The 20,874-nt window shown below is 35.3% G+C and overlaps 1 protein-coding gene across 2 annotated transcripts in view; it reads right to left on the reverse strand.

Moving 5' to 3' along the window:
* Positions 1 to 20,874, reverse strand: part of RASA2 (RAS p21 protein activator 2) — a 113,372-nt gene that overhangs the window by 60,512 nt on the left and 31,986 nt on the right. For both annotated transcript variants that reach the window (XM_058551901.1, XM_058551900.1), the window contains exons 4-5: positions 13,673 to 13,767; positions 4,020 to 4,096 (exon numbers count right to left, since the gene is read on the reverse strand). In XM_058551901.1, coding sequence (XP_058407884.1) covers positions 4,020 to 4,096; positions 13,673 to 13,767 — 172 coding nt within the window. The remainder of the gene's footprint in view (positions 1 to 4,019; positions 4,097 to 13,672; positions 13,768 to 20,874) is intronic.

Below are 20,874 nucleotides of genomic sequence, written 5' to 3' on the forward strand. Positions count from 1 at the left end.
CCCAGACTGGGTGCTAGGGAAGCCTTCAATCTGGAAACACTAACGGGCATAGACAAAAAATGCCCTAAGAAAAAACCAGCTCTCTCTAGCCAAAGGACTAGGACATGGGTAGCTTAGCAAGACAGAAACTCTTTTTAGATAATAACCACCTGCCAATAAAACACCATGAAAAATACGGTGGCTTTACCCTCACACCCATCAACAAAGGCCAAAGGTTGAGGAGAGAGCCCTGACCTCCACCTCTGACAGGCTGTAACGAGCCCCTTCTCTCCATGCTGTCAGTAGAAACCACATGGGGAGCCTGGATTTCCACCCCCACCTAGTAGCAATGAGGGACTCCTCCTTCTCCATGCCAGAGTGGTATCAGAGAAGGCTGAGTAGGAAGGTAAGACTTTCACCACCTTCCAGAGGTAACTAACTCCTCCCAACCATAGTGTCAGGGGAGGCCACATGGAGCAGTAACAAGGCACTCCTCCCCGCCAGAATGGTCACTGGAGAGGACTAGTGGGGAACCTGAACTCCCATTCCCATTCAGCAGTAACAAAGAACTCTTCTCACTCTTCCCCCACACAGAGGTTGAGTCAGGAATCTGGATTCTACCTCTACTTGATAGTAATAAATAGGCACTTCTCTTCCCCCAGCAACAAAGTGTCAGAGAAGTCTGGCTAAAACAGAATGTTTAATAAGATCCAGAGTCTTATAACATACTACCCAAAATGTTCAGGATACAACTGAAAACCACTCCTCATACCAAAAAAAACCAGACAATATTATTCAACTTAGATGAGAAAAGACAATCAACAGATGCCGACACTGAGATGATGTGGATGCTGGAATTATCTGACAAGGATGTGAAAGCAGCCATCTTAAAAATGATTCAATGAGCAGAACATGTTTGAAATGAATAGAAAAAAAAAAAACAGGAAGTTTCATCAAAAAACAGGAAGTCTCACCAAAGAAATAAAAAGATATAAAGAAGAATAAAATGGAAACTTCAGAACTTAAAAATATAATAACCAAAATAAAAAACTCAATAAATGGGCTCAACAGCAGAATGGAGAAGACAGAGGAAAGAATCAGTGAGCTTAAAGATAGAATAGAAATTACCCAATAAGAACAACAGAGGGAAAATAGACTGGAAAAAAAAAAAGAGCAGTGCCTCAGGGACCTGTAGGACTATAACAAAAGATCTAACATTCATGCCACTGGAGTCTCAAAAGGAGAGAAGAAAGATGGCAGGGCTGATAAATTTGACAAGACACAAACACACAGATTCAAGAAGTTGAGCGAACATCAAACAGGATAAACCCAAAGAAATCTATGCCAAGACACATGATAGTCAAACTACAACAAACACACAGAAAACTAAAGACAAAGAAAAAATCTTGAAAGCAGCCAGAGAGAAACAGCACGTTACTTGCATGGGAAAACCAATCTGAATGACAGTGGATTTGTCACCCAAAACCATGAAGGCCGAAGGAAGTGGTACGTTTTTCATGTGCTGAAAAAAAAAGAACTGTCAAGCAAGAATTCTATATGCAGTGAAAATATCCTTCAGAAATGAAGAAAAAAATCAAGACATTCTCAGATGAAGGAAAACTAAGAGAATATGTCACCAGTAGACCTATCCTAAAAGAATAGTAAGAGGAAATTCTCTTAACATGAAGATAGTGATAAAAGCAGAAAACTTGAAACAACAGGAAGGAAAAAAGAATATAAAAAGAACAAAAATATGGGTAAATACAATAGACTTAGACTTCCCTTCTTTTCTAACCTAAGTTGTGTTACATGGCTGAAGCAAAAATCATTAACACTGTTTGATGTGGTTCTCAATGTATGTAGAGGAAATATTTAAGATAATTATATTACAAATGGTGGAGGGTAAAGGGATTTAAAAGAAGGTAAAGTTTCTATACTTTATTCTAACAGGTAAAATGTCAACACCAGTAAACTATGATAAGTTATACCTGTACAGTACAACCACTAAAAAACCTATACCCACAGGAAAAAGAGAAAATAGAAGGAATAGAAAACAAAAAATGAAATGGCAGATTTAAGCCAAAAATATCAATAATTACATTAAAAGTAAATGATATAAATTCACTAAATAACAGACAGACTGGCAGAGTGTGGATAAAAAAAGTGACCAAACTATATTTTGTCTACAGGAAACTATACATAACAATTGGATGGATCTGATTGAAAAGAGCCAAGCTCAAAAGATCACATACTATAAGGACAACAGTTACGACAAGAAATAAATGAAATAATACCTACAAAAGGATGAACTATTGATATATACAACAACCGTGGATAAATCTCAAAAACATTATGCTAAGTGAAAGAAGCCAGACACAAAGACTACACATTACATGAATCTGTTTATATGACATTTTGGAAAAGGCAAAACTATAGGGACAGAAATCAGATCACAGTTGCCTGGTGCTGGGTGTAGGGATAGGATATTGAACACATCTCTGATTAATGCCTTTTGGTATAGTTTTGACTTTTAAAATCATGTTAATATTCTACATATTCAAAAAATAAAAGTAAACCAACAAGGATGGGAGAAAACAACATTAAAGTGAATGCAAACAAACCAAACCAACCCAACTATTTCAAATGTCTATCATAACCAAACTAAGCAGGGAGACAGTAGTGGAAGAGGACTAATCCAAATATTTTCACTATATCCTCTCAGTCTACGGGGAAAAAGACTGCACACAAATCTTGAACTACTTTTAGTAGGCAAATCCAAACTGAGAAATATTCGAAAAAATAATTGGCCCATATTCTTCAAAAATCTCAATACCACAAAAGACAAAGATAAGCTAAAAACTATTATAGGTTAAGGAAATTAAAGAGACATGACCTCTAAATGTAATACATGATCTTGGAGTGGATCCTTTCTTGGAGAGAAAAAAATGTTTTAAAGGACATTACTGGGACATTATTATATTTCAAAAGTGAAATATAATAACTGTAGAATAAAGTATTGAAAAATAACTATAGATTATACTTTTATTATAATAATGTTAAATTTCCTGAATGTGGTAAATGTACTAGTTATTTAAGAGAATATCCTTTTTCTTAGGAAACACACATTGACATATTAAGGGTCATGAAATACGCAACCTTCTTTAAAAGGAGTTCAGAAAAAATTAAGTAAATAATACTACATACAGTACTTTATAAATATAAATATATATATTTATATAGAGACAGAATGTCTCGAATAAGCTGGACTGTTCATAATTAGAATAAATTATAGGCTGGAGCAGCAACAGGAGTGTAACATCTACCCTACTCGCCGGCTCTAAGGTATGTGGGGATGTTAGAAAACATAGCCTCTGACTGAGAAGGCAGTAGAGGAAACAGCACCTCAGGGGATATTCAGATATTAGTTAAGATAAAGATAGAAAACATTCCAAAGAACTTGGGACATCCGGTACTTTGTTGATTACACAGAGGAAGGGTTTTGTGTGGGAGGGAAGAGGTAGGGGCTTACGCTGGAACAGATTTCCAGAACAGTTAGAAGATTAGAGTCTGGGTGATAAAAAAAATGACTTGAGGGCAAAAAAAGGAAAAGGAATTCAAAGTAAGTGAGAATCAATACTGGTAATCTCAACATAGGCATTTAGTTTTAGCCCCAAGGTCCCTACTGCTCTGCTCTGTGGTATCAGTTTCCAGAGGCCCTTCACTAGGAAGTCTTTCCAACTCCCTCCTGCCAGGTAGTTAGACACCGTTATCAGTGATCCTCTAACACCATATTGCCTATGTCTATCACTGACCCCATATTCAATAAATATTGGCTGAATGAATTAATGACTCATCATAACCTGAGTAGACTAGATACGAGAAAATAAATTAGAGATCAATTTAATAAAGGAACAGCATGGCAGAATTTAATTTCTGAAAAAGTTTTCTGAAGTATTTAAAATAAGGAGTTGGCTTAAGAGTCAAAGAATACAAAATGGAAAATTATTTCTAGTTGACTTTGGTAAAAGAAATATGCTTACTGTACAACAAGCTGCTGGCAAACAGTTCCATTCTCTGTTATCAGTTCATTCAGTTTTAATTCAAGGTGAACTTTACCCTATAACGACAAAAAAAAAAAATTACAAACTGAGTAGTCTGTTTTACTGACAAAATATTAAAGGTATGTACTTTTTCAAACGGTACCCAAAATATTTAGTTATCCACTAACTAAATATTAGCGATCCCTAGCACATGGCTTTGCCCATATTAAGTACTTGTTAAATGACTAATAACCAAAAACATAGATCAAAATAGTGAAATATAAGCAGCAGTTAAATGCTTACATCAAACATGGTATTCAAATCTAAGAATTTTATGCCCAGTTCAACAAATATTTATGTATATCAATTATCACAGATTACAAAGAAAGATAACACTTATGTCTTAGGAAATTTTGAAATAAAAGCAAATTATAAAATGTAGAATGTTTTTTCCAGAAAAGATAAATCATCAATAAGGAGAGAGGCAGTTAAAAGACAGAGAAATCCATACAATTTTAAAACAATAAAACTAAAACTAAGTTCAAGCTAGTAAGACCCAATTTGTGGACACTTTTCTCAAATAATAAAGATTTACGGAATGGAATATCTACTGTATTTTGGAAGGCACTGTGGGAGTGGATAGGAATCCATAGATGTATAAGACACAGTCCCTGCTTATAAAAAGCTCACAATCTAGTTGGGGAGACAATAAACAAAAGATAACAATATATGGCCAAGAGCACTGATAAAGATACAGGATACTGAAAATAAAGGAGTTCTTTCTTAAACAGCCATTAATAAATGGATTTTTAAAAAATTCAGTAGTATAAGTCTAAAGCAAACTACCAACTTCTCAAGAAACAAAGGCTTTGGAACAATATAATCTAGAGCATGATATTTCTAGCTTGCAGTGACGAGCAATTCTAAACCAGGTATGAGCAATCCTGAACTGGATTACCTCCACCCAGTTGACAGAGTGCCAACTGGCGATTTGACAGAGTGCCAAGTGGCGATTTCAGGGGTGTGATGTCTAGGGAACGATGACATAAGTAATTTCATCAGAGGCAGGAGAGTTCACTATCTAGTCACTGTTCCTCTTTGGGACAACCCCTTTCAGACATTCTTCCACAGAAATCTAACCTGAATGAGTCTCACTGTTTTATTGGGGATTTGTTATACAAAGTGAATCTGAGGTCCACTAACTACAAAGCTCAGGGTTAGATGCATAGTAATTGATGAGCAATAAACACTGACAGATCTCAACACAAAGTCTGCAGGAGAAAGCTAAGCTCTAAAGAAAACAGAGGCATCAGCGGTAGTAAAATTAGCAGTTAGGTGGAACTGGAACTAAATTAAGCAAATCTTCCACTAAAAATCCAGGCACAAATATTTATAAAATCATATGTAATTTACAAAATAAGTCTTTTGCTAGTTCTGCATTTAATATTCACAACCCCTACTATTCAAGAGTGCCCTTGAAGGTCCACGATATGTAGTAATTTGTAATATTACTCAACTAGAATTCTAAATGATGTTTGCTGTCACGCCAGCATACGTGTGTCACCTGGCTAGAGAGTGAGCCTAGCCAACTGCACCAATATTTGCATTTCAAAGCAGTTTTACTATTTTAACATGTATGCATTTTATAGTAGAAATTGTATACTAACAACGCACTGCCAACTGTCTTCTCAGGAAACGTCTAGGATCTATTCTATTTCTAAAACAATAAAAACCATTAAAATAGAGTAGAAAAAAGTATAATTTCACTCACGACTAAAAGTCATAGCACTGTATCAAGTTAAGCCTAGAAATAAAAAGATATTTAATGGGATTCTACTAGGAATCATTATCATTGAGTCAGAGCCCACCTAATATGCTCATTACTCCCACTAGCTGTTAAACAGAACATTCCTTTGGTATTAATCAACAATAACATACCTGTCAATTAACTTGGTCAAGAAAAGAGTAGGGGTGGAATAGGTAGACACAAGACACATTCTATTAGGGTGGAACACCAAAATTAAAAAGCATTATGAGTTAAATTAAGGAAATTATAATTTCTAAAACACTACCTCATTGTATGCTTTAACATGGAAATATGCACACAATAAAGAAACAAGTTACAAAATAGGGTGTATAATATGTTAATTTATAAAAATAAAATATATACACACTACATATATAATTACTACAAGGCCATCTACCAAAACATTGATGGAAGTTATCTTTGGTTCGTAGGATTTCAGATTTTTTCTTTCTGCTCATCTAGATTTTTCAAGTTTCTACTACCAATGTGTGCTGCTTTTTAGTAAAGAAAAATGAACAAAAGTTTTAAAAATTATTTGAAGCTGCTTTTCAGGGTTAGAAACCCAAATCTGTGAACATTTTAGAAAAATGATTTAGTATTCCTGACTACATTCACACAAAAGTTGTTTTACTTACATCTGTCATTTTATAGACTTGGATTTTAGCAAAACAGAGTTTTTTGGGGGTTTTTTTGGAGAGAGCAGTTATGAGTTCAGCAAAACATTTCCTAGTCTCCCTTGAGGACACAGATAGTGGCTAAGGATAGCCATGATACAGTTCGGGGCAATGAGACGTAAACACAAGTTGCTGATGGGGCACCTGACGAAGCTTGTTGAAAGGAGCTCCATAACTTTAGCAGTTGTCTGAGATGCTTGAGAAGTTTAATCAAAGCTTTCCAGTCTCATGGTGCTGGGCAGATAAAAATTGGAGTCCAGGGCGTCCAAGGTAGAGTGGCCCTGGTAAACACCCAGGCTTTCTGTTGGAACCTCTGAAGGACTGTCCCTGAGGAGTAAGGGTGAAGTCCACAGACCAGCCTTTACAAAGACTGAAATCTAGCCTGGAATCAGCTGAATCCCTAACTGGATTAAAGTGATCTGCCTCTAGTCTAGCCATATGCCAAAAGCAAAAGTAAACCTCCTCTGGAGGAAGAAAAAAATATCATCCAGAGCCTCAAATTATCTCTAAAACATTTCATATTTCAATGTCCAGTATTTCACCAAAAATTGTAAAGCATGCCAAAAGACAAAGCCAAACACCAAAAAAAGAAAAAAAACAAAACACCAAAACCAAACCCCAACAAAAAGCAGCAGATTTACAAGAGATGCAGAAGTTGGAGTTAACTGACAGAGTTAAAATGGCTGTTTAAAAAATTTTCTTAAGATAGAAAACAAATGAAAAACCCAGCAAATAACTGAAATTATAAAATGAATCAAATTAAAAATGTAGAATTAAGTAAAAAAAAAACCAAAATGAAGATGTATTTAACAGCAGATTAGCCACAGCTGAAAAGAGGACTGGTGAAACGGGAGATAGAAAATATCCACAGTGAAGCACAGAGAGAGCAAGAGCATAAGAGACACATAAGACGTAGTAAAATGGTCTATTATCCATGTAACTGGAGTCCCAGAAGAGAGATGAAAAACAAAGGATAAGGAAGAAAAAAATAAATAAAGAGATAATTGCCTGGAATTTTCCTAAAGACATGAAGGCACAGATTCAAGAACTCCTAGGAACACCCAAGTAGGATGAATATAAAGAAAACCACAGGGCCAGCCCCGCGGCTTAGCGGTTAAGTGCGCGCACTCCGCTGCTGGCGGCCCGGGTTCGGATCCCGGGCGCGCACCAACGCACCGCTTCTCCGGCCATGCTGAGGCCGCGTCCCACATACAGCAACTAGAAGGACGTGCAGCTATGACATACAACTATCTACTGGGGCTTTGGGGGAAAAAATAAATAAATAAAATTATAAAAAAAAAAAATAAAGAAAACCACACGCAGGCACAGCATAGTAAAACTGCTGAAAACAGAGGATAAAGAGAAAATCCTAAAAGCAACTAGAAAAAACAGGAACCTTCCCTACAAAGAAGTAACTATAAGACTCTGAGAAGGAACCATATTTGATGATAAAAATGCACAAGATTTGGTCCACAATTGCTTTCTTATTATTTAATCTCCTAAGGCAGGTTCAATGACAAAACAGTATACCTTTCACATATGTCAGAAAATGCTGGAAGATCAGTTACCTGGCACTGTATTCTATACCTTTAATTAAAAAGAAACCAAATTCTTGGAAAGGTATTATTCAATATGCATTTCATAAGCACTGATTATGTTATGTTGATATATGCAATTATACTCTATTAATTTGTATTAGGCAGCAAATTATTTAGGAACTTATATTTAGGAACGCTGGTACTGTCTGAAGGTTTAATATTTCATATGTTAACTTTAATTACTTTTACAAAAATTTCACACAGAAAAATCTGTGATTATTTTAATATTATGTATATTCTTGGTACCATATGGAAGATACGTGAATTCTGCATACAGTCTGGGAAACTCAGATGAATATAAGTATTTGGGCAAAACACAATGCACACACTTAGAAACCTCTTCAGTCTAAACCTTTTTTTTTTAGTTTTTATCACAAAACACTAAATTTTAACAACCATTCCATGTAAAAGAACTCAGTATATTTCAACTGGTGAAAATTTTTCTTCATATGAGGGAAAAAAAAATCCCAACTTCCCAAACATCTGACAGATGTTTTTATGTAATTACTTCCATAAATCATTTTGGACACAACTGCTTGTCAGATGAAAACCAAAATACAAGTTTTACTTAATATCTCTTATTTATGGATATACTTCTTCTTCTTAAAGAAGTATTTATTATGATCTAGAATGGCTCATTCCTTTGTTATTTCACGTTTACGAACGAAGTTTTTAAATTTTTTAAATTTTTATATATATATATATTTTTTTTTTTTGCAGGGAAAGATTCGCCCTCAGCTTACATCTGTTGTCAACCTTTTTTTTTTTCCTCCCCAAAATCCAAGTGCATGGTTGTATACCCTAGTTGTAAGTTGTTCTAGTTCTTCTATGTGAGCCACTACCACAGCATGGCAACTGACCGATGGGTGGTGTGGTTCCACAACCGGGAAGTGAACCCAGGCCACCAAAGTGGTGAGCACCAAACTTTAACCAATAGGCCACCAGGGCTGGCTCCACAAATGAAGTTTTTTTTAAATCAACCTGCAACAATGAATTACACCTTTACATTCATTATGTCTTAATTGGGCATGTAAAAAAAAAACTGGTGTGTACTATTAGCTATAATTATTACATTTCTTTAAACAAGGAGGGCAGAAGCCTTATTACCAAAAAAAGCCCCAAAACCATAAAACAATCAATAACTTATGGCATGATCCAGAAAGTCAAGATAAGCTTGTTGGTAAAGAATGTAAGTAATTATATCAAAAGGACGTGATGGACAGTACATCTGGATTTACTGCTTGTACAAGCTTTGTGAGACAAATACTCTTAATTAATGAGAGTGCCAACTTCTCCATACGAGAGATTAGGTTTAAACAGTCTTACATAAAGGCATGCTCTTTATCACAGCACCTAAGAAATAAACAAAGGAAAAATACTTGAAGTTTGTTGTGAGTTCCAGGAGCAAATAGCTCACAGCACGGCTGCAGATCACTGAAGCCAAGAGGATTTATAGGAAGAGGCACCAGTACAGTCCATATTAACTTATGTGGCAAAGAACATGGAAAAAGAACACCAAGTGAAGTAAGATGAGAACCAGGACCAGAAACTAAGGAAGAGAATGCTTCCAAAGGGACAAAGCGGTCAGCAGTACGAAAGGCTGCTGAAAGGTCACATAAGAGGAGGACTGAAAAATGTCCACTCGACTTAGTGACACAGTGTCATGGGTAACATTAGTGAGAACCGTTTATGCTCTCCCTCCGACCCGTTGTGGGGTCTGAAGGCAGATTAGAGCGGGTTGAGAAGAGAATGGTTCAATCGAGAGAGAAAAACTGCAAAACAGAAAAAAAAAAGTGTAGAAAAATGCACTCATGAAATATTACTAATGTTTGAAAAGAATTAATGTTTGAAAAGAAAACGGAAAATAACATTATTAACAGTAATAATAAAGCATCTGGGAAACAATTCAAAGTAAGAGGTTAGAGTTCTTAGCAATTTTTTAACTGTTTTGGTATAAAACCCACCTTACTAGTATCTGGATGTTTTCATTTGAGGGCTGCATGTTACTTCCCTAGAACGTCAGAACTGAAGGCAATCCTATACACCGAAGTTCTCATTTCACAGATGAAGATCCTACTCAACAGTAGGTTAGCAACTATTTTGGGTATAAACACTCTTAGTGGAAGAGCAAGGAAATGAAACATCTTCCCTCTGAAGCAGAGACACCAACCATTTCCTCCACCCAAACCCCTTTCTCAGGGACTTGCCTACCAGAGCCCCACAGTGAACACTCTACAGTGACTTTACCCCCAACCACATCAAAGTAGACTGCAGTGGACATCTCACCCAAGTTTGGCCAAATTTCTCTCTAAACTGTGGCAGAGAACTGAGTCAGATCTTAGAGAGTGAGGGGCTGGATGGGCAGGTAGACTCAAAGGCTGATGTGGCATTTTCTAGCTGTCAACAAGAGACTGGAGGGGATTTACACAGGGAAGCAGAAGGGAGAGTCAAGGCTCATCAGATATACAAAAAGAAAACAATGGAATCTCATCTTTAAAGTGTTTTTTTCTTTCCCTTTCATTTTGCAAAATAAATAGTTATTAAAACGAGAGGCAAAGATAGAGAGAAAACATTATTCACTTTGCAAAATGAAAGGGGAAGAAGGAAACACTATTTAAACGGTGCGCACTTAACAGTCAATGAGCACAGTGGGCACATGAGTAGAGAGAAATGACTCAGTGGGCCTCAGTTCCCACGTGCCTCTTGCGGTATCTATTACCGCACTGAGTGGAGGTCTACAGTTTAAAGATACAAGTATGTATTTTTCATTCATCATGGCCCCAAATGCAAGCTAACTATTTTATCTAACGGTCAACCAAAAACAAATAAACCACTCAATATTTTAGTGTATTTTATGAGAAATTAAAGTCTTTTTAAAAGTAATTTTTACTATGTGAACTGTATCTAGTCCGTTATTGTGAGAACCTGACCTCTACTTAAGAGTAGGTCCTCCGCAAATGCCTGACAACTTTCTAGCTCACACTGGCCATACTGAAGTTCCTGTAATTATACTCCAAGAAGTTCCCTAGGAACTTTCTAATGCCCTCTTCCTTCTTCTTTGAGCTAATTTGACAAGGCTTGTTCCTTCTACCCAGATGTTCCTTAAGTGATCCTCCTAATAATCTCTGTTGAAGCCTTTTTATGACCAACAGTATAAAATAGTGAAAGGCAGTAAGGCACTGTGGTTAGGAGTTTTAGAATCAGACAAGATCTCTATTGGAATCGTGGCTCCATCCTTTAGAAGTTCTGTGACTTTGGAGACATCATTTAACCTCTTTGAATCCATTTTCCTTATTTGTAAATGGAGGTAATACTATCTACCTCATAATGCTATTCTGAAGATTAAATGAGATAATGTACATTAAGTACTTAGTACTTTGCTTGGTATATACTGTTACAATTACTAACAGTAATTATTAGATTGAGTTCCTGCTGAACTCAATCTGTGTTGTAGCTTTCACCTATGGCTCCATCAACTGCTCTTATTTTTCACAATATTTTTGTAAAATTTTACAAAACATATGCAAGTGAAAAAATTTATTAACAAAGTAGAATTCGTATAAATCATGGGCTGTTTTTCTGTCTTTTCTAGACTCACAAAGTTAATTTAGTATTTCTAGATCAGTTTTGGGGCCAAACAACAATATTCCCAATGGTACCATATTAAGCTGGAAAGTGTCATATATCCCTCCTACCTCCACTAAAGTACTCTTCCCTCTAAAATTTATTTTAAATAGTGAGTAGATCTTAATAATTAAGTATCATTTAAGACAAAAGAGCTGTAAAGGTTAATAACTCATGGTCACGAAAATAACTCACAGTTGACATTATACCTAACAGGTAAATGCTGTTTCCAGAATTTTCATGTTTCAGAGATGAGTTGAATATATAATCAAGTAAAAGCCTGTTACCGAGTACTAATCTCTAATACCATCTCCAAGAATTATATAAAGAGTATTCTATATAGATTTCCATTTTTTGAGAGCTAAGGCCCTTAGATCCTCTAGCAAATTTACATTGGTTATAAGAAAAAGGATGGACTTTAATAAACTACATTTTAAAATAATCCCCCAATTTCATTTTAGACCAAATTCTCAAAGCCTTTTCTTATCTTGCTTTTTGTTAAAACTATTAAAAACAAAAACTGGTACTTTAAAATTTTCGTATCTGCCTTTCGGTAAAGGCATATTAGGGAAATGGCCACCTGACTGACTGCTGGTAAACATATAGTATTTTACATGTGGTATGTAGTATAGCACATGTAAAATACTATACATACAATATAGCAGCTAACAGCTTTCAAAGGACTCAAAAGTATTCCACTTAATTCTCATGACGATGTGAGTCAAACACGGCAACTTTTATTCCCATTTTATAGAAATAAAATTCAAGGTCAGTAAAATAACCACATATGAAAATTAGGGCCTAAATTTTCTGACTTCCAGTTTAAAACCCTTTCCACCTCATCACTCTGTCTCTTACCTGGATCATTTACATGTTGTATAACTGGGATCTGAATAACATTTATCATCAAATGGAAAGAAAAGAACATTAAAATGGGGTAGAGTGGACAAAACAGGAAAAGTTTCAATTATATTTTGTATTTAAGAAGGGGTTTTCGTACACAAATAATTTTTTTAGACTTTAATCAAAGAGAATGCTTGAGAGGTTATGAGGAAATAGACATACAGGCACTTTATTTGCAAATATCAGTGGGAGTATGTGCAGCACTTTTTTCTTGTCTTAAAATTCTGTTTGAGTCACAGTGGCAAATTATAACTTCTTTTAGAAAGGAACAATTCTGCTTGCAGTTATGCCCTCGGGAAATGGTTTCACAATCTTTACCATATTTTAAAAATAAATAGAGTTACAAAAAAAAAGGATTCCTTTTAGGTAGAAATAATTTCTAAGAGCAACTCTGACTTTTCAGAAACAAATAGAAAGTTAAGCTACATGGCTGAACACACATCTTTATTCACATATTAGAATCTGTAAGACCTCTTATTTTGGCAAGAGAAAAGAAGAGCTTTAAACAGAGTAATGATACCCTTTCAAATAAAAAGAAAGGTGAACAACAGGAAGGGTGGGTGTGGGAATGAAGGCTTTGCATGGTGGGCTCAGGGACGGTTTGAACGAATAACATTTTCCCAAACCTGGTTTATTAAAGAGTAAACAGAGCATCCTCTGAAGAGAACAGACTTCTAGGGATTCTCCTCAAAGTCAGAGTTAATAAAACATATCTTTTCCCTTAAAATTTTTTCCCTCTTTAAAAAAAAAAAATCAATAATTTTACTGTGACTCAAGCAAAAGAACTAAGTCAGGAAGAAAATGTCCCCTCTCATATAACCTCCCCAAACTCATACATGCACACACACGTGCATGAATCTTGAATTCATGTGGCAGAGACATTTCCTTCCAGCTATATATTACCCAAAGGTATTCTATAATATTTGGTGCCAGAATTTAAAATAAGGTATAATAAGCTCTATCTATATGAACTAGTATAATTAGTTCATTTTTCACTCATTTTCTGTGTGTGACAATCTCTTCTATCACTTGAGCCTTAATATTTACCTGAACCTCTGAATTGGAGTCAACAGGCTGTAGCGAAAACCAAGTTTCTCTGCCACTGTGGTTACACAAGTCTTCTTTTTTGATGGCTACTTTTCCTATAGGAAATAAGTAAAACAATATGAGGAAACATATTTTGTATAATCATTGGCACTGTCATATGTGATATTTTCCAGAAAATATTTTAAAATACTCTGTACCTATTGATATTAAAAAATTCATTTTTATAAAGCATTTTTCTATATTCTAAAGAATGAAAAAGTGCCTCATTTCCTCATACCTCTTGGCAGACCCGTCTCTGGGTCATTTTGAATCAGGAGAATAGACAAAAATTCAGTCGTATTTACATCCAACTGCATTTTTTAGTACTTATTCAGATTCACATTTTCACCCAGAGGCCATTCAGTGTAAAAAGCAATGTACAATGATAGTGCAAACTAACCCTTCCAATTCTTTAACACTATGAATAAACCACATGTTCTGAGCAGACATATCTGTATTTAATAAGAGTTTACAGGTTCCAATTAAGAGAAAAAGAAAAACAATATCACACATTACTAACAATACTGAAAATTGACTTAAAAATTATGGGAGATTAAAACAATAATTTTAGTAAAAATCTGCTTTTATCAAAACATTGTAAACACTGCTTATGTTGCTTCAACGCATACAAAAAAAAATCAAGGCAGTTCCCTAAAGAGTTTCTACCTCTCAGAGAAGCTACAGTACAATGAACAAAGCAGTATGAGAGGAAGAAGCAGAAATGTTCTTATTATAATGAAGTATCTGCCATGTTGGTACAAAGCATTTCCTTCCTCAATTCAAGTTTTAAGAAGTAGACATAGTTTTGCATATAACTGACAATTTACTCCAAGATTCTACATAAAAACTTCAGCAAAAGATATATACTGAAGTCAAAAACAGTTCACTTCCTTTTACTTTATCAAATAAGAATTTTCCTTTTAAGTGCCCTGATTATACTTCATATCCTTTCACTTATGACCTATCTTGGTCTTGTAGTTCAACATTTGAAATCTTTTAGAAAACAGTAAAAAAATTTTCTGTCAAGATATGTCAATTTCTGTGTATCAAGTGGAAAGGAAAGGTTTGACAGGAAAACAAATATAGAAAAATAATCTTTAAAATTTTATTCTGGAATTAGACAGTGGTAATGGTTGCACAACTCTGTGAATACACTAAAAACCACTGCATTGTACACTTTAAAAGGGTGAATTTTATGTTATATAAATTATACCTCAATAAAGCTGTTATTAAAAAAATTTAACCATATTAAAATTTTTGATAAGCTTATTTTCCTATTCATGACTTGGTACTCAAACTATAAAGCTATACATGTGTAATTTTAAGGAAAACATTTAAAATACACAGCTACAGATATTTTCATTACAGTGCCAACTGTATTAATATATAACTCAAAGGAGAATTACTGAAAATTCATCAACTGTATCTATGAAGACATGAAGTTTAAAATATGTAAAACTTTAATAAATTAGTCCTCATCACAAGCGTGAATCTTTGAAACTTTCTTTTAAATATAGTGGATGAAATCTAATGTGAAGATCAAAATCTTCATATGAATATATAGCATTTATAATTCATTCAAATCTTACAGGAAATGGCACTAGGAAAATAATATATTTTAGCCTTTTTTTGGCTACATTTAAGATGTAAAATGATGGAAAAACAGAACTTCTTCCAGTACTGAATATACAGATTAAAAGCCAAGTATAGAATTCAGGTACTAACTGGAACACCCAAATATTCTTTACATTGCTGAAGGAGTTAGGTTAAGAGCCAAATTATACAAATCTCTTGATATATTTTACCTACAGATTATATCAAATCCCTGGCAAATTAATATAATACCAGGAATGGCTCAGGACACAGCATTATGACAAAGTATTCAATATTGAATGTCACAAATGATTATGATTATTACAATTCTATCAAGTGATTTCACTTACCATTGATTCCACACCAGATATAAACATTAAGGCAATGTCTAACAGCTTGATACATACATATACACATACACACAGAAATAGGTCTATACATCCTACAGCTGAAGACCTTACATTTTGAGAACCACTCACCTTACCCCCTTTAAGAATCTCAGTTTCTATGTATCTTTTGTGTCCCCAGAAAAATACACAGATGTTATATGGCATATAATTTTAAAAGAGTTTACCCACCATCCAGAAACTCAACTGGAAAACTCCTAGTTAAGACCCTATTCTATAATTTCCAGGTTTTTTAGTTTGATACATAATTTATGAATATGTATGTAGATGTACATATGTGTGTATGTACAATATATACAAACATCCTTAAAGCAAGCCCCCAACTTAAAAACAGGGTTTTTAAAAATGTTTATTTGGAAATTTACTAGTCTGATTGATCCATTTACTCATTCAATAAATAATCACAATGGCACTATATTTTAAACAGTGATTTGATTTCCAGACTCCCCTAACCAAAGTCTATTTAACCAATAATACTTCTAAAAACTAGAGTAGGAATCTACCTGTTCTATTTATGACTCACAACTCAGATCACTGGAAATATATCTTCTCTGTTACAGATGCTTTCCCAAAAGAGAATTCTCTCTTAGTCAGCTCAGATAAAGAAAATCCCAGAAACAGTATCCTCTTCCTCCTATCTCACATCTCGTGTATCCATGGTACTCACTGTCATGAAAGAGTTGAATGGTTTCTGTCTTCTGAGAGGGAAACCCTTCTCTGACTAGCTGCATAAACAAGCCATCTGTAAGCTGAGAAAAATCTATAGTTTTACTTGCTAGTTCTTATTCTTATTAAGTTCCTTTTTGAGATGTCAGTTTCTGAAATGTAAAGATTTAGTGGCATGAGACCAGTCAGCCTGAAGAAAAAGGGAGGAGCACATGATCCCAAGAAATCAGAGAAACTGTTATATAAGAACAGAGGAAAACAATGAAAAACATTTGAAGTCATTAGGTATTAGGATACCTACAACATATTCAGCACTTTAGTAGGCAATATAACATATGAAAAAGAAGTATATGTCATCAGCCCTAGGGAATCCAACAGGGTAGAGATGGGGAAGTGGTGGGGAGAGGGAGGGAGAAGGAGAAGGAGAAAGAAAGAGAGAGAGAGAGAGAGAGAGAGAGAGAATGAATGAATGAATAAGAGAAAGAGAGGTGGGAGAGTGAAGGGTAAGAAAATGCAGAAGAGGGAGCAGAGAGGGACAGGGACAGGAGGGACAAGTTTCTGAAATACAAACAAGACCAAAAAAACCCTCATCATTCTTATTCGTTGTTTTGAGCTCTCCTCAGCTAAACTGGTTAGATGGCAAGTATTAATTGTAAAAGGTAGGCAGCCTGATATAGTGGAAAGATCACTGAACTGAAAGAAAAGCCAGCATTTACCGAACATCTACCAGGTAGCACACATTCTAATATATTTTCTGTTTAATCTTCATAACCATCTTAGGGGTAGAGGGTATAATCACCATTTTACAGAAGACGAAAGTTGAACGATATTTAAAAACCTGCCCACTAACAAGTGCTGAAGCCAGATTTCGAAATCAAGGTATGCCTGTCCAAGTTCCTTCCAAAAGAGACACTAATTTCATAGCCTAGTGTCAATTCTGTTACTTATTAGATGTGTGATCTTGGGCGATTTATTTAAACTCTACGTCTCATTTACCTCCTCTGTTTTAGAAACAACTTTCAGCTCTACCAATCTTAAAAACCTATTCTGTGCCTCTAATGGTCCCAAAGTTTTAGTTTAGTGTTTACTATTTTAAACAAAGTTAACTCATTATTTCACTGGCCATGAAATCACCAACTTCAAAAAAAAATCACAAAGGAATAAACTACCCAACAAATTATTTAAAGGCACTATTTCATTTCCCCACTGTTCTGAAAAACTCACAGGCAGAAAGAGCTTAGACCAAACATATGCACACATATATACACCAAATGCTGTATTAGTTCCTTAAAATAAGACAAGGAGAGGAAACACAAAAAGAAATGAAGGAACTGTGGGCAGAGAAACCCTTTGTTGGTCTCTAAGTAAAAAAAAAGAGTATTCATAGCTTTCCAGCACCACTTCTAAGCAGCATTTTCTTGCCATCTGTAAATACTGTGTTATAGTTGAGCCGCATTTTTAGAAACAACATATTCTTAGACATTTAATCCGAATACAGATCCCAACTCGTAAAATCTGATAGTCTTGCTCCTACTTGGACACTAGTAGAAATGGCTGAAAGAATAGATAGAAGTAGTAACGTGTGACTGCCTATACAAGATGAAATAGGACCAGAAGACTGAACAAATTCTGGCAGATAGTCAACAGCAATTCAGTCAATGGTAACACTTCAATGCCTTAGTGTATGGGGTTTGGATGGACACATTTTGGTCTCTGTGGTAGTATGGTATATTAATGGTCTCCAATAAATCATACTTCCTTGGTCTATGCCATTGTGTGGTCCCCTCCAGCACTAGCTCTGGGTTTGACCATGTCACTTGCTTTTGCCAATGGGACATCAGCAAATCTGATGCAAGTAGAGGCTTAATAAGCACCTGTGCAGTAAGGCTTACTCTCCTGGAACCCCAACATCACGTGAAGAGGAAGATCCAGATAACAGCCAACACCAGCCATCAGACATATGAGTCAGATCACTCAGCCCAGTCAATCTCCAGATAACTGCACATTTGTAATCCCAGATGAGACTAGCAGAACCACCCCGTTGAGCTAGGCCCAAACTGACAAACCATAGGATCATGAGCAAATATATGGGTGCAATATTAAGCCACTAAGTATTGGAGTGGTTTGTTACGTAGCAATAGATAACTGATACAGTCTCTATGCAAACAGACACCAAAGTGTAATCTTGGGCAATTTTTAAACAGCAGGTTTAACTTGAGCGCTAAATGCTAGCAGAAATTACAATTCAAAGAGTTGGAAAAGACCTTAGCTATCTTAAACTCAGCCTTATTTTATAGATGAACCAGGCCTAAGAAGGTAAAGTGACTTCTTTAAGGTCACACAACTAAAGTGAATAGAATCATGACTGGAATTCAGGTCTGTGATATCCTAGTGAAATTCTCTTATTTCATATCATTCTGAACCAAGGAGAAAGAAAAAGTTGCCAAAGTCTACTAAGACAACCATAGTTTAATTGTTTGAGCCTAGATTCCCCTAAAAACTAAAATAACTAGAAAATACACATTAGCAGATAATATATATACATTTTAATTTTAATATTATTAGGATCCTCATTGGAAATAAACATATGTTCTTACATAAAGTTTTTCTCTTCTCTTTTTTCTCTCTTTAAGAGAAGACGACACTATAACTTAGGACAATATAACACACAGTAAAAGACTATTAAAGCCTTAATTTTATAATTTTCTATCTTTTTGTAGCATGGTTCCTAGGCCTCAAGTTTTTAATTAATCCATAATCAATTTTTTGCACTAACTGTTCCTGCCATATAAAGATAGTTAACACGAAAAATTATGCCCTATACTGATAATAGTTATTACTTCTGGGAAGAGAACACAGGGATGTCAGTGGTCAAAATTACTTAAGATTATCTTTAATACTATAAATTATTTTTACAAAAAGAAAAATATCCATATATTATTGATACAATGGAAAATAAAAAAACAAGCTCTTAAAGCTATATTCAACTAGTACACATTCTCAGATGCTCTTCAGATTGAAAGATGGTTCCCTCAACTTCTAGCTCAAATTTCATTTCCAGAAAACGCTATGGCACTATTTAAGGTACAACTAGGCAACTCAGAATAATAAAATAATTGAGGGAAATCAATTTCTAGTAGCTGAAAATAAAAAAAGAACAACAACCCAACTTTATGAGTTAATGATGATAGAAAATATGTTAAACTATAGAAATGTGAAAACATCGACCATTTTCCAACTTTAATGGGTACATACTGTGTTTACTTTAATAATAATTCCTATATGTAAAAGGGAAAAAAACTCCCACTAAATGCACAAATTCTCTCTCTTAACAAGTATAAACTTATCTGGAAAAAAGTTCTCACACCAAGTTATAGCTTTCTGATACTACTCCACAAAGAATTGACTTTTACTTAAAACTGATTTTTACTTAAAAACAAAAAAAACAAACAAAAGCATGTTTTGGAAATCACAGTTACAAACTTCAACTAAAGGCCTTTCAAGAAATACTATATGATGACTATAATATTATGTGTAAACAATGAAAATTACAAAACTTTTTTTTTTTTTTTTGCTGAGGAAGACTGGCCCTGAGCTAACATCTGTGCCAATCTTCCTCTATTTTGGATGTGGGTCACTGCCACAGCACGGCTGCTGACAAGTGGTGTAAGTCTGTGCATGGGAACCAAACCCGGGCCGCCAAAGTGGAGCAAGCCAAACTTAACCACTAGGCCATGGGGCCAGCCCCCCTAACACTTTCTTAAAAAGACGTGATAGTGAATCAAAGATACACCCTCTCTCAAAGGTCACTAATAATCAGCCTCTATATCTAATCCTTATCTTACTCTACCTCTCTCGAGTTGTTGATATTAAAAGATTTCCTTGCCTTCTCTGATATTAATCTCTCCTATCTCTCTTCCTACCTTCCTGATACACCTTATCAATCTTCACTGAAGCCTCATTTTCCCTGCAACCTTCCTTATCTGCTACCAGGGCAATTTCATTCATTCCAGCAGAGGGTTCAAGTATCACTTAATGCTGATGACTCTCAACTCCACATCTCCAGCTCTTTTCTCAAAACTTCAGATCTGTCCAGTCACGCAGTTCTGAGTTCTGAGAAACGCGTCATTAGCTGAATCTGTTGTTACAAGAACATCATAGAGTATGCCGAAGGGGAATAAAATTTGTCACCCCAAAATGTGTCTCTTTAACATAAAGCTTATTTTAGGCTGATTATTTTTAAGAAACAAAAGATTCAGTTTTTCTTGTTACCTTCCCCTTACCTGCCTAGAAGGATTCAAATAAAAAAACCTATCTTGGGCCGGCCCCATGGCTTAGCGGTTAAGTGCGTGCGCTCCGCTGCTGGCGGCCCAGGTTCGCATCCCAGGCGCGTACCAACTCACTGCTTCTCCAGCCATGCTGAGGCCGCGTCCCACATACAGCAACTAGAAGGACATGCAGCTATGACATACAACTATGTACTGGGGCTTTGGGGGA

This window comes from Diceros bicornis, chromosome 2 (genome assembly GCF_020826845.1).
Source record: "Diceros bicornis minor isolate mBicDic1 chromosome 2, mDicBic1.mat.cur, whole genome shotgun sequence".
Taxonomy (NCBI): Eukaryota; Metazoa; Chordata; class Mammalia; order Perissodactyla; family Rhinocerotidae; genus Diceros; species Diceros bicornis.